Source organism: Chlorocebus sabaeus, chromosome 26 (genome assembly GCF_047675955.1).
Source record: "Chlorocebus sabaeus isolate Y175 chromosome 26, mChlSab1.0.hap1, whole genome shotgun sequence".
Classification (NCBI taxonomy): domain Eukaryota; kingdom Metazoa; phylum Chordata; class Mammalia; order Primates; family Cercopithecidae; genus Chlorocebus; species Chlorocebus sabaeus.
In genome coordinates, this window is record NC_132929.1 from 17,784,629 (window position 1) to 17,798,783 (window position 14,155).

General features: G+C 49.0%; 1 protein-coding gene across 1 annotated transcript in view; it reads right to left on the reverse strand.

Moving 5' to 3' along the window:
- The window catches only part of EHD4 (EH domain containing 4), a 74,952-nt gene that overhangs the window by 35,334 nt on the left and 25,463 nt on the right, over nt 1-14,155 (reverse strand). The window contains exon 3 of the mRNA XM_008016928.3: nt 10,620-10,717. Coding sequence (XP_008015119.1) covers nt 10,620-10,717 — 98 coding nt within the window. The remainder of the gene's footprint in view (nt 1-10,619; nt 10,718-14,155) is intronic.

The following is a 14,155-nucleotide window of genomic DNA, read 5'->3' on the forward strand; positions in this document are numbered from 1 at the left end:
TGGCAAAAAGAATTGGAGGAGTGACAGAAGCCGGGCCCCTCAGCCACAGAACACCACTCCCGGGTCATTCTCTTCAGCAGGTTTCCCAGCTCCAGTCCTTGCCTGCATTCTCGTGGCTTTCCATAGCTCTACGGTCAGGCCCAAATACTTCACGTACCCTTACCGCCCCTACTTTTGATCTCCTGAAGAGTAAGGCCCTTGTCCGAGTCCCAGGACTCGGCCATCCTCTGCCCTCCCCTGAGAAATGCTGAGTGCTTGGCCGAGCGGGCCCTCTGAGCTGGGCCCATCTATTCTGGGACCACCCCAGTTCTATAACATGAATCATGACTGCCCCTATCACCAGTTATTAATCATGATCCATGTTAAATGGTTTACACATGGTATCTTCAAAACAACCCTGGGAAGGAAAATTCCCTTACTTTATGAAAGTGGAAAGAGGCTTACAGGGCCCCATGCTGGGATTCAAGCTCAGGTCAGCCTCCTCCAGGGCCCACAGGAGTGTGCCTGCATCTCCCCACCTCCCTCCGTCTTTCTAAGGAAAACACTGACGCTCCCTGAAAGCCTTGTTATTTTCAGGGTTTCCACATCCTCCGGCTTGTTTGGATGGTCAAGATGCCTGCCGGGCACAGGTACATGAAACCTGAATTCGAGCCACCTGTGTATCCTGGGCAAGGCCTTTTGCTGTTTCCCTCCCACTCTGTGCTTCACAGATAACAGGAACGGCTGATATCTATGGAGCGCTTAGGTATGAACACAGATCATTCAGATCCTTGTAAGATCCCGCTGTCCGAGAGAAAGTACTTTCCCGTTTTAGAGCAGGGGAAAATGAAGCTCCAAGAGGGGAAGTAACTCGCCCAGGTCGCCTAGCTGGTGAGAGAAAGAGCCGGGGACAGGGAGAAACGTGCCTGGCCAGTGTTTCTCGGCATGGACTGCCTACTACCTCTCTTCCACCTAGAATCCTGCATTTATAATCCTTCCCTCCCACCTTCTAGGCTGGGGGTTCCCCACTGGTGCCCAGTGATTAGGAGGGAGAGGGGCTTTACCACCTCTAGCAACAGGGATTGAGGCTGTGTAACAGGAATGTCCCCATAACACCAGGGAAGGTTATTAAATGTTTCCAAGTGTACCTGAAAACTTAAAAAAAATTCCTTCTTTATTTTTGTTAGGGGTTTCTAAAAATCCTAGCTTCCGAAGTGGGCTAGGCGGGGGTGCTCCTGCAAGCAGTGAGGCACAAGCAGAGGACCCAGCATCAGGCCTCACACCCTCCCTGTCAGACGCCCATGAGGCCGACCGGGTCACTTGGTGACTCCTGCGGGGCAGCCACCTCTGCTTCCTTCCAAAGCCCTGTCCTGGGAGGAGGCTGGTTAGTCACAGAGCCTGCCCCACCCTGTCATCTCTCTCATTCAAGTCCTCCCCTCTGTCCTCTGAGAGGGCAGCCTTTACACTGGGGCACACAGAGATGCAGGACAAAGCCCAGGTCAGTTTCGGTAGGTTCTCCAAGTTTGCCAGCCCCTTCTTTCACTTGTTTTGGGGATGGCAGGGTATGTAGGAGGGACAGGCTCAGGCTCAGGAGTGGTGGCTCAGCCCTAACCCAGATTCCTCAAAATGGGCCCCCCGTATCAGAACCCTCTGGACCCTGCCCATATGTCCCTGAACCGTGTACCAGGAAGCAGTTTTTTTTTTTTTTTTTTAAATAAATGGTGTCTTGCTCTGTTACCCAGGCTGGAGTACAGTGGCACAATTATAGCTCACTGCAACCTCAAACTACTGGGCTCAAGGGATCCTCTTGACTCAGCCTCCCAAGGAGACAGGACTACAGGAACACACCACCACACTCAACTAATTTATTTTATTTTTTGTAGAGACTGGGTCTCTCTATGTTGCCCAGGATGGTCTGGAACTCCTGCCCTCAAGTGATCCTCTCACCTCGGCCTCAAGTTCTAGGATTACAGGTGTGAGCCCTTCTGCCTGGTTGAAGCAGCATTTTAACAGCTCCCCAGGTGATAATGTCTGTGGACCCTGGGGCTCACTGCGCTAGTCTCCTGAGCATCATCTGCAGCCGTGTGGACTCCAGAGCAGAAGGCAGCAGCAGGGACAGGCTGGCCTAGAACACGTATGCCACACGTATAACACAGAAGGAAATGACAGCAATCGCATGGCCCAAGGGAAGAGAAAAACCAGCAACCAAACGCGCCCAGAGAACTCAGTGGCAGGCCCAGGGCTGTTCCTGCCCAGTACAGGAAGACCTGGACATTCCTAATAATTCTAGGTAATCAACAGAAGGTGGAAAGAGACAATCCTGCAGTGGCTTCCTGGCACTCTCAGAGAAAAATCTATGCACTTCCCCAGGGCCTACAGCTCATAGCAGGTGGCGGGGGGGCCTCCTGATCTCATCACCCGCCACTTCCTGGCTGCTCCCTAGCCTCCGCCTTCCCCGAACCTGCCAGGTCTCACCTACCCTCTGCCTTTGCCGATGCAGCTCCTCCTGCTGCAGAGTTCTTGCCCCAACTCTCTGCCAGGCAAACCCTCCATTCTTTATGTCCAGCCTAAATGCCACTTCCTCAGAGAGCCCTGCCTGACTGCCCACCCCTTGCTGTGGGACATGTCTTTGTTTCAGGTGCATTTGCTTTGTATTTTGGCTCCTCTGTCTCCCCCAGTGCATGCTTCATGAAGGCAGCCATGAGGTCTCACTGTTGCTGTGAAACCTAAGGCACCTGGTACCTGACACGTAGTAGGTGCTTAAGAAATTGACCAGGGGGCACCTAGCAGAGTGGGGTGCACAGCAGACATTCGACATAAGAAAACCTCTTTCACCTTTCCACTGTCCTATGAGTGAGAATGCAAGGTAGTGTGTACTCTTTTCCAAGCAAAATTATCACCAAAAATTGCTAAAGGAAAAAAAACAGAAGATTTGATGTTGTTGGGGGAAAGCATCAATTACATTTTCTCATGGGGTTTGCTGCCTTCTCCAAGGGTGTGACTGGCAGCTGCATTTTGCCCTGGTTTGCATCCACGTCTCTTATGGTTAACAGCATGCACTCTGGAACCAGACTGCCTGGTTTAAATCCCATTCAACCACTTGTTGGCTATTTTGGTCATCAGCCACCTTAAAATGTAGTGGCTTAAACAATAACTTCTATTTTCTCTGTGGTTCTGTGGGTTGACTGAGCTCAGTTGGGTTCTCGCTTGGGGTCTGTCAGAAGGTGATAGTCAGATGGCAGTTGGGGCTGGAGTCACCTGACAGCCCAATTGAGCTGGTTCTGTGATGGCCCCTTCACTCACAGCTCAGCTGAACCAGGCAAGGAGGCTGCCTGGGCCTCTTGGCCTCTCCCTGTGGCTAGCTTGGGCTTCCCTCACAGTATGGCGGCCTCAGTCATAGTATGACAACTACTGTTGGACTTTTTAGATGGCAGTTGGCTCCCCACAGGATGAACACTTGAACAGATTTAGGTGGAACCTGCAGGGCTTCTTATGACCTAGACTTAGGAAATCATGAAGTATCACTTCTGCAGGATTCTACTAACCAAAAGTGAGTTAGAAGGTCAATCCAGACGCATGGACAGAAAACTCCCAAGGCCCGAATACTGGGAGGCACAGGTCTTGGCGTGCTGGTGGGAGGAGGCAGCATCTTTTAAGACAAGCTACCATACTTGCTACATGATTGTCAGCAAATTACTTAAGCTCTCTGTGCCTCAGTCTTCTCTTCTATAAAATGGGATAACTGCTCCTACCTCACAGAGTTTTTGTGAGGAGCAAATGAGTTAATAATATGTGGAAAGCACTTAATGTACTATCAGAGTATTTGCTATTATTATTATTACTCAAAAGAGTAAGAAGCAAATGTTTTTCTCTGATTAATTTCTGTATCCCAATGTCTGAGATATCCCATGAAATGTTTTATATCATAAACATAAAAATGAAATGCTCTATATGCAAAGTAAGTGAAGTGTCCTTCTCCCCATCAAATAAAACTTTTTTTTCATGTAAAAGTCTAGGTTTCAAGTTTAGATAAAAACAGTCATTTCTCACAATCAATAATGCATTTGATACATTAATAAAAACTCAAAATAGCTGCCAGGGCTGGCGAATGCTGCTGTGAGTCACGGTGGTGATGTGCTCACATCAGGGCCGGAAGCAGCAACAGTTGTGGTGTGGAATTTCCCGTGGCAGCAGCGGAAAAGGAGTCTGGATGCATTTGTCAAAACTTCCCCGAAACCAAAAGAAATCAGGATTTCCTGCTAGAGGCCCAAGTGGCTAGTGATGTCCAGGACCTCACAACCCAGCCTCAGACTGGCCTTAGCCCTGGCTGGAAAACAGGATCTGCCAACAAATCAGCAGGGCTGGGCCCCCCCTCCAGGGATGGACACTTTTCTGTCACTGCCAAATCCAGACAAAGCTCACAGTCAGGTCACTGAATGCAAACTCTAAATACAAAAATGGCTTCATGATCGCGCCTGTGGCTGCATGTTCTATTCTACAGAATTGTCTACTACATCCTCCCATACCTCCTACCCCTCAGTATTCCATGTGGCCTTCAGGACAAATTCGAGTCTACTGCCCCGTGCTCCCGCCTGCCGTGGACCCGTGTTCCAGCCACATGCACAGCTTCCTTTCCTCCAAGGGCCCTGAGCTCACACATCTCTCTCTGTTGTTTCACATACTCTTTCTGCTGTCTAGAAGAGATATCGACAGGAAGGGCAGCCACGGTTCTCTCTCCCTTGACTCTGCGCCAGGCAGAGGCTGTGATAAGAGTGTCATGTCTTCGTCTCACTTTATCTGCACACCGGCCCACAGCACCCTGCCTTGGCTGGCCAGCGAGCTTGCCCATCTCTCCAGCCGGGCTCTCATCAACAACAGCCCTTCGGAAGGACAGACACATAGACCAAAGGAAGGGAACTGAGGGTTCCTGGTCTCTTAGGAAAAAAGCTTCTGTTATTGCCTGTCATTCCTTTTTTTGCATATGTGTGTGTTTTCATCTCAAATCCTTCTTGTTACCAAAGTCGAGAGGGGAAGTCATTCTTATCTGGACATCTGTAACTGTTCTCTCTCCTTTCCTGGGCAAGCTTCAAAATCCGGTCTTTTGTCTTCAAAGTTCAAAAGTAGATGTGTTTGTACTTCCCTCATTGTGGTCTCTTGGTGCCTTTTTCATTTTTTTCTGCACCCCTCTTAGTCACAGCTTGGATGTCCAGGCCCCGTTTCCTAGCTCTGTCGATTCTTCTGAGATATGGGTTGAGGAAACCTTATCCGAAAAGGTTGGGACCGGAAGTGCTTTGGGTTTCAGATTTCTGATTTGGGAATACTTGCATGTATATATGAGAGAGCTTGGGAATGGGACCCAAGCCTAAACACAAAATTCACTTATGCTTCATAGACACCATCTACAGATGGCCTAAAGGTAATTTTATAGAACATTTAAAATAATTTTGTGCATGAAACAAAGTTTGGATTGTGCCCCGTCACAGGAGGTCAGATGTAGAATTTTCCACTGGTGGCATCATGTCAAAAAGTTTTGGATTTTGGAGCATTTTGGATTTTCAGTTTTCAGTTTAAAGATGTTCAACCTGTAGGGCGTTTGAGCCCCTCAGCTGTATCAGCAGACCCTTGAAACAGCCTGTTCCTGTTTGTATCACTACTCAGGCGCCCTTTTGATGCTTGAGGCCTAGGGGGACTTAAAGATGTCTGTATATAAATGTTAAAATGGTAATCAGTGATTCTGAGCTTCTGTTATTGCCCGTCATGTCATCTGAAGTGCAGTTAGATCCTCCCGGTTTCATGTACTATTACTGTCTCCAACTTTTACTAGCAGGGCGTTTTCTGTCCTTTTATTTTTCATTGTCTTTTCAGCTCTATTCATTGGTTTATAATGAATAGGCTGGGATTAAGAGGCAAGGGCTTAAACATCAGGAAAAGACACTCTCGAATTTTCATTTGACAGCTGTTGTTCCTGAGAGAATCAGTCGATCTGTTACAAAACGTAGATAGAGTTTTTTCCTTCTAGAGTTATTTAAATTTTTAAAAGGGAAAAGCTGCACTATTTTTATTACCAAAATCAAGTCTATTGAAGGCTACACAAAACCTCATATTCTCAAGAAACCATAGGAATAAACAGCACCTTGAAAATGCCATGTGCTAAATAGGTGGACAAGCATACCAGTTGCTACATTATAATTTTTCAAAGGATGTTACGATTGGAGTCAGAATCCAGAGGCTTGTCCTAAGTAGCTGGGAACACACTTGTGTTCATGCTAACTCTAGAAATAAATCCTAGATTATGTTTAGGTTCAGCATGGACTCAATAGTATTCTAGGAAACAGTATTTCAGGGGCCAGCATGATAAGAGGTCGAGTGGGACGGAAAATGCTATGTGTGTGGATAAAGGTGCTCTTTCTTCTCATCACAGAGTCAAACACCTGGCTACTATGGTCAAGGGCAAAGGATGTTCTGAAGAGTGAACCAACTCAGATTTACCTACACACTTCAAGAAAGCAATTTAGAAAACCGCAGAAATCCAAACATTCTTTCATTGGCTACTAAAATACAAGAAAAGAAATCAAGAAAAGTTTGTAGGACTTTTGGGAAGTTATTACTTGATCAGAATATTATTATTATAAATATATGAGAACATTTTTATCCTTGCTTGATGAGAATTCAACACTTCATGTCAGCCAGGAAAACTACAGGTTAGTAACTAAACTAACCTAGTCTGTTGTCCTTAAAGATTTTCTGCTAATGGCCAGGTGCGGTGGCTCACGCCTGTAATCCCAGCACTTTGGGAGGCCGAGGCGGGCGGATCACCTGAGGTCAGGAGTTTGAGACCAGCCTGGACAACATCGTGAAACCCCGTCACTTCTAAAAATACAAAAATTAGCTGAGTGTAGTGGTGGGTACCTGTTTTCCCAGCTACTCAGGAGGCTGAGGCAGAAGAGTCGCTTGAACCTGGGAGGTGGAGGCTGCAGTGAGCCGATACCATGCCATTGCACTCCAGGTTGGGTGACAGAGCAAGACTCCGTCTCAAAAAAAAAAAAAGAAGACTTTCTGCTAACCGTAATTTGAACTAAGGAACATTTGAGGGGTAAGGAGTTTCCCCATGGAGTAGCACAGTAAAAATTGCTCCAAAATCAATTGCCCTCAAGGGTTTCATTTATACGGCTCCTAAACAGGAGATTTAGATGATATTTACTCCCCGGGAACGCTATGTATTTTTTTTTTTTTTTAATAAATAGACATGAGGTCTCACTATGGTGGCCAAGCTGGTCTCGAACTCCTAAACTCAAGTGATCCTCCTGCCTTGGCCTCCCAAAGTGCTGGGATTACAGGCGTGAGCCACCGTGCCCAGTCAGTTACTCAGCTTTTGAGGGTTAATCATCAACTGCACAAAGGGGAAAGGCAGAGCACTGGAGGGCAGCACGCCAGCGGCCACCTTTCCTCCTTCCCAGGCATGAGGCCCATAAAGAAGGCAAAGACCTGCCAGTGAAGTCAGTGGGGGATGCTTTAAACATCTTGTGGGGTCACAATTTGTACCCAATCTATTATCCCATGTTGACGTTAATTCCTGGCAAAGGTGGGGCTGTGGTCTTACGAAGCTGGTCTTACGAAGCTGGGTGTAGGTGTGAGCCTATGTGAGAATGCGGCACTGTTTGCGATCGTTTGAGCTGAAGCTGCTTTACAACACTACGTATTCTTTGGGGTAAATGTGTTGAAAATGTCAGCTGAGTGACTTTCACCACCAGCTGTGCCCCTAATGCTGTGTGGCACCAGGCTTGGGAACCATGGCTGTGGCCCGTCGTGCTGTCATCGCTTGTGGCTCTGGGTCCTTCCCCACCTGTTGCTGTGTCCATCAGTGTGGCAGGGACCGCCGACTGGCTGGAACATATATGCTATTTCTGTGTATAGGATGTGAGTAAGTACATGCCACAGTAAGTCAGACCAGGATATGAGTCAGATCATATTATAAAGTGATACAAGGAACTGATCTTCAAAGCATTTTGGAAGCATTCATCCGTGTGTCAACACCACTGTAAGGGAGCTACAGTTTGAAAGACACGATTACTAAGCAAAAGAGAGATGCTGCAACACACGGGGGAACAGAGTTGGCTAAAGGCCTACCAGTGAGGACAAATGCATACGGTGGCAGTCAAAACCTGGAGGCCTTAAACTTTAGAGGTAAAAAGAAAGAGTTACCAGGACCACTTATTTCTCCAGCATATTCAGTCAGAAATGGAGAAGCAATGAAACATGAGCAGCTCAGAATAGCGGGAACATGAGCCTGCTTTATTTTCCTGTTAAAACAAAACATATTATCTGCAGAGCGACCTTTCTGGGGCTAAATGAATGGTCCTAAACTGACTCTTAAAAAAAAATTGATTGGGCTGGGCGCGGTGGCTCACGCCTGTAATCCCAGCACTTTGGGAGGCCGAGGCGGGCGGATCACAAGGTTAGGAGATCGAGACCATGGTGAAACCCCGTCACTACTAAAAATAGAAAAAATTAGCCGGGCGCAGTGGCGGGCGCCTGTAGTCCCAGCTCCTCGGGAGGCTGAGGCAGGAGAATGGCGTGAACCCGGGAGGCGGAGCTTGCAGTGAGCCGAGATTGCGCCACTGCACTCCAGCCTGGGGGACAGAGCGAGACTCCGTCTCAAAAAAAAAAAAAAAAAAAAAAAAAAAAAAATTGATTGGCACTGAGGTATAGAGATACACATAAAAAGAGGACCGTATACAGCACTAAGCATAAAAAAGTATTAACAATCATGATGTCTACAAATCCACAAAATGAACTATATTATGTCCCTTTAATGGAACCCAAGCAGCTATTAAAACAAATGAAACAATCTGAATATACTGGCATGGAATGATGTCCAAGATAGACTGTTATGAGGAAAAATCAAGTTATAGAGAATTTGCATGGTAATCCCATTTCTATTAGAAATGTGTTTGCATATGCATAGGAAAAAGTCCTAAGAAGTGAGAGAAAACCATTAATAATTGTTATCTGTGACAGTGAGTTTTTTTTTACATTCTTATTCATTGACTGAATCCTTTGCAACAAACATCTATACTTTTCTAACAGAAAATAAAGCAAACAAGATATTTATGAGAGAAGAATAGCATTAACCTGTTTTTTGTTTGTTTGTTTTGTTTTTTTTACAAATAATTGCAAGGTTCTTGGAGGCCTGGGAAGGGGAAGGGTGGCCTTAATGGCGCTCCATACCTGGCAAGTCCCTGACTGAAACAGTGAAGGCACAGCAGGCAAACCCTGGGAGGCCTTGGCTCAGCGCAGTCCTGAGCTCTCTGCGGGCCACGGAGCAGCAGAGATGGCATTCCCAAAATGCCAAGAGAAAGGAGGGCTTATTGGCCTCGGAATCCCTTTCTTGACCCCTGTCATGGGACCCTCGCTGGCCTATATAACTGCACTTCTGCTTTGTGAGCTGTGGGGTGTTCACTGCCTGGTTGTAACCTGCGACCGTGACCCCACACAGGCTTCTGCTCAACCTTGGCATGCCCGGACTTCTCAGCACGGTGCTACCGACTTGCTGTTCAAGCGGTTGTGAAGAGTTCTCAGCCAGAAGTGATGGCAGCGATGCACCTGCTCCATCTCCTCCCTCCCAGCAACCCGCCTTTGTTGCAAGGGCCAGGGTGAGGGAATGACTTGAGCTGCCTCCGGACCTGTGATGGGAGGAACCCATCCTGACCTTCCCGATCAGGCATTTCTTTTCCATAAGTCAACTCTGTCCTCTGGTCTGCCCCTGATGCCCTCTTCCTCCAGGACAGAGGGAGACAGCAGGCCCACCTGTTTTTTTGTTTTTGTTTCTTTTTAGACGGAGTTTCGCTCTTTCGCCCAGGCTGGAGTGCAGCGGTGTGATCTCAGCTCTCCGCAACCTCCGCCTCCTGGGTTCAGCTCTCATGCCTCAGCCTCTCAAGTAGCTTGGACTACAGGTGCACGCCACCATGCCCAGCTAATTTTTGTATTTTTAGTAGACACAGGGTTTCACCATGTTGGCCAGGCTGGTCTCAAACTCCTGACCTCAGCTGATCCACCTGCCTCGGCCTCCCAAAGTGCTGGGATTACAGGCATGAGCCAACCGTGCTCAGCAGACCCATCCGTTTTGACTACAAAGCGCAGGCCTAGAAGCAGCTGTTGCCTCAGCCTTGTCTTGTGAAGGCTGGAGAAGCCCGGATGTCCTCTTCTGTGCAAGCATTTTCTAGTCTTCACAGATCCCCTCTGAACGCTTCACAGTCTCTCCCCACCCCAGAGCTTCCCTTAGGTAATTCCTACTCCTCCTTCAGATCCTACAGCCAGTGCTGTTTCCTCCAGGCGCCTCTCCCAAAAACCCGAGGCCAAGGCAGGTCCCTTCACACCCTGGTACCTCCCAGTGTTCACCCCACTCCTCATCTTCATTTACTCATGTGTAACTCGACAAACGTCTTCCTCACAGAACATAAGCCCCTGGAGGGGCAGAGTCTTCGATGCTATGAACTCCTGGCTGACATTTGGGGTCCCTTCAGCTGCCCAACAGCTGTGCTGGAGGACAGACAGAATACGATAGGGACAGAAATCCTCTGCTCACAGCAGAGAGGGCCTCAGCCAGCACTTGGTGGGGAGGGGCGGGGACAGGCACTGACCTCGGCTGATGCGCTGCTTCTCCCCAGAAAGGATGCCGGGGCTGTCGATGATGCTGATGCTCTTCAGGACCTGATTGGGCAGCTGTGAGCACATGAATCTGGAAGAGACGGATCAAAGGAGGGGTCAGAAACTGGACATCGCAGAGTGCTCCAACCATGGGGCTCCTTGGCCTCTCTGGGCTTACTGACATCTGTAAAGTGGGGGTCTGAAGGAGACTGACAGAAATTGAGGATGGCTAATGAAGTCATTTGTGAAGTAGGAGCTTGGAGGAGATTGACAGCACCTCCATCCTGCCACAGAGAACGGATGCTGGCCCATGGAACAGGTATGGGAGGTACACAGGAACCTGCTGCCACCTGCCACCTGATGCCTTTCTGTTCATTTTGATTTTAGCTAACATTTATTGAACATGTAGGAATCTTACAAATATCCTCTCATTTGATCCTCATATTGACCTCATGAGGTGAAGGAATTATCCTTAACCTAAGAGAGGTTAAGTAATGCTCAGGGTCACTCAGAGCAGTGCCTTAAACCCAGGTCAGCCTGGCTCCAAAGCCATGGGCCTCACCTCTCCTTGCTCCATGCTGGTCCCTGCCCAAGCATCCCGGGCTTCTCCCCCTGGGAATCCCATGCCTTCTTCAGGGTGCACTGCCCCACCGGGCTGGAGAGCCCCAAGCTCCCTGCCTATTCCCTAGCATGAAAGCTGGAGGGACTGGGGCCTGTTTTCCCATCTGATGCCCCAGGGACTTAGCCTCCAGCCTGGTGTCCCCTATGGCCTTAGGGCCAGGGAGGGGCAGGCACCTGTGACACCCAACATCCTCCAGGTGCTTAGGAGTCTAGGGGAGCTGGAGAGTAGGTGAGGGGACCAGGTTAGGGGAGGCCCTGGCTGAGCATCTTTAGGCCTCTCTTGTTCCTCACTTGCCTGACACCATCGCCTCCTCCTGATCCTGGTCCCTTCTCCCCGTAGTCACTGCCCTCGCATCCAGCCCACAGAAGCAGAGTGGGGAGGAAAAATCGAGCCTGTGGATAAGCAGACCTGGGTTCAAGTTCTGCCCAGCGTTTCCTGACAATCTGCTATGGGACTCTGGGTAAGGGCCTCCCTGCTCTGGGTCTCAGGTTCCTCATGTGAAAATGGTGGCTTCCCGACAGGGTCTGGCGATGTCCTTTTAGCTTTCAGACTGAATAACTCCACAAGTGATGGTAGGAAGTGCTTTGTTACTTCCACCCTGGGCACCAGGGCCTGGGCTGGACCTTTGTGAGGCGCCATGTATGTTTAAGGCAGAAAGTGTAGAACGCCTCTGCTTTTCCGCTACCATGGGTGGCTGACATCTGCGTCTGTGTGGGCAGAAAGCTAAAACCTCAATTCTTCCGTGCGGCGGGGAAGTGGTGGGGATTACTCACAAAGTAAAAACGCTGGGAATGCAGGACAGGGAGGCCTGGCCAGCCTCCACAGCGCACATGTGGACAGCACAGCCCTGGCTAACAGCGGCCAACACTGACATTTCAAAATCACTTTCTCTGAAGGGGCTCAGGACACGATTTTCACACAGTCTTTCCTACACTTTCAAATCGGCCCGGGAAGATATAGGAAAAGATATTGAGATCCTTTTGCAGATGGAAAAGTTGAAGCACAAAGCAGTTATAACATTCTGAGGCCGTGCTGCTATGCATGCTGGCTGCAGACCGCAACCTACTATTTCTGATGTCAGTGGGGTGGAACTTAACCCACAAAGTTAAAAACCTCATAACGTTAAAAGTAAACGGTCAAGTTAGTGGAAGAGAAGCCCCCCCATTTCTACCTGTCTCCAGACACGGGGAGATTTGTGTGAATAAAGCACATGAGGCTCACCAAGCATTCTTTGTAAGTTCACAGAAAAAACCCCACCGTGCCATTATTCAATTCTCTAGAATTGGGGTAGGAACAGGGCTCTGAGCGCATCTGTGGTGAACCTCGTTTCTCGTCAGGAATGATTGTCTCTCAGTGCCGTCCCATCCTTTCCACCACATGGCCCGAGACATCTGGCAGAGCTGAACACATCGCACCTACGTGAAACAATTTTCTGCAAACCATTCCCGTGGAGAGGCTGATCTTTTCCCCAAATCACAAGCTCACACTCTATATCCATTTTTCCAAAACAGCCACCCCCTAGATTCTCAGGTGAGGCTAACAGAGGGATTCAAAATTTGCACACTGTTCACTCCCTGTGTGTAAGGCAACAGCCTTTCCACAGGCCTCCTGACATGACAGCAGAGGCCAGGCATGGCAGCCACAGAGCAAGCCACTGTGAGATGCACTGACGTCACCACACGGCATACAAGGGGGCAAAGCGAGGAGCCCAGGAGGGCTGAAAAAGAAAGGACGAGGAGGGGGAAGGGGGAGGGGGAGGGAGAGCTTTGGCTGGGCCACCCCAAGAGTGGGCGGTGGGGTTTTGTGTGCACAGCTGGACTCTGCTCCCTGAAAGACAGTGTCCAGGGGTGAGGGGCAGGCAAGAGAACAGAAAGGAGCATTGAGAGCCTGTGGTGCCACGCTCATGCTGCGAGGTGACAACTCCGTACGAATGTGTTCCTACGAAGTTATGCTGGGATCACAAAAAATCCTAATGCTGTTCTAGCAATCGTGCCTCATGCTTCTGCTCTGAGAAAGGGAGGTGCACGGCAAACGTACTTGTTGTGTGTATAAAAGCAGTGCAGTGGCAGTTGTAGCCCAGGAGTGAAGAACCTGGGCTCTGTAGTCAGCACTGCCAAGTTCATGTCCCAACCCCATCAATTCACAGCCGTGGGACTTGGCCATGTATGTCATGTGACTCCTCTGCGCCCAGTCTCCTCCTTTATAAGCAGAGGCTCACAGCCCTACCTGTAAGGTTGCAGTAAGCCTGGAGTTAATGTGCACAGAAAGTGCTTCGAACAGTGCCTGACACCCAGTAAGACGGCCCTGGCCAGCCTGGCTTATTGAAATGTTTCCAAGCACAGATTTGCTGTCCCAAGATGGATTTCCTACCCCTTCCTGGGGAGATTAACACAAGGAGGATCTGTGCCTTGCCTTCTACATTTCATGTAAAATATGCAGACACATGCTGGTTCAATCCAGGAGCCTCACATGGCATTTGTGAGTGGCCTTCACCTGAGGATGACCTGATAAATGTTGTCTTCTGAAGTAAGAGAAGAAGTGGGGGCAACCAAAGATCCTAGGCTGGTACTCCCAACTCCACATCCTCTCCACATCTAAGGAAGGGCCAGGGGTAGCAGAGAAGGGGAATAAAGTAATGGTCCGGGCTATGAGGTCTCAGGCAAGCTGCTAGGAGTCCTGTCACACAGTAAAAGGAGAGAGTAAAGCCAGGCATGGTGACTCTCACCTGTAATCCCAGCACTTTGGGAGGCTGAGCGGGGAGGATCTTTTGAACCCAGGACTCCAAGAACAGCCTGGGCAACATAATGAGACTTTGTCTCTACAAAAAATAAAATTAGCCAGGCATGGTGGCATGCGCCTGTAGTCCCAGCTACTCAGGAGGCTGAGGTGGGAGGATGGCTTGAGCCC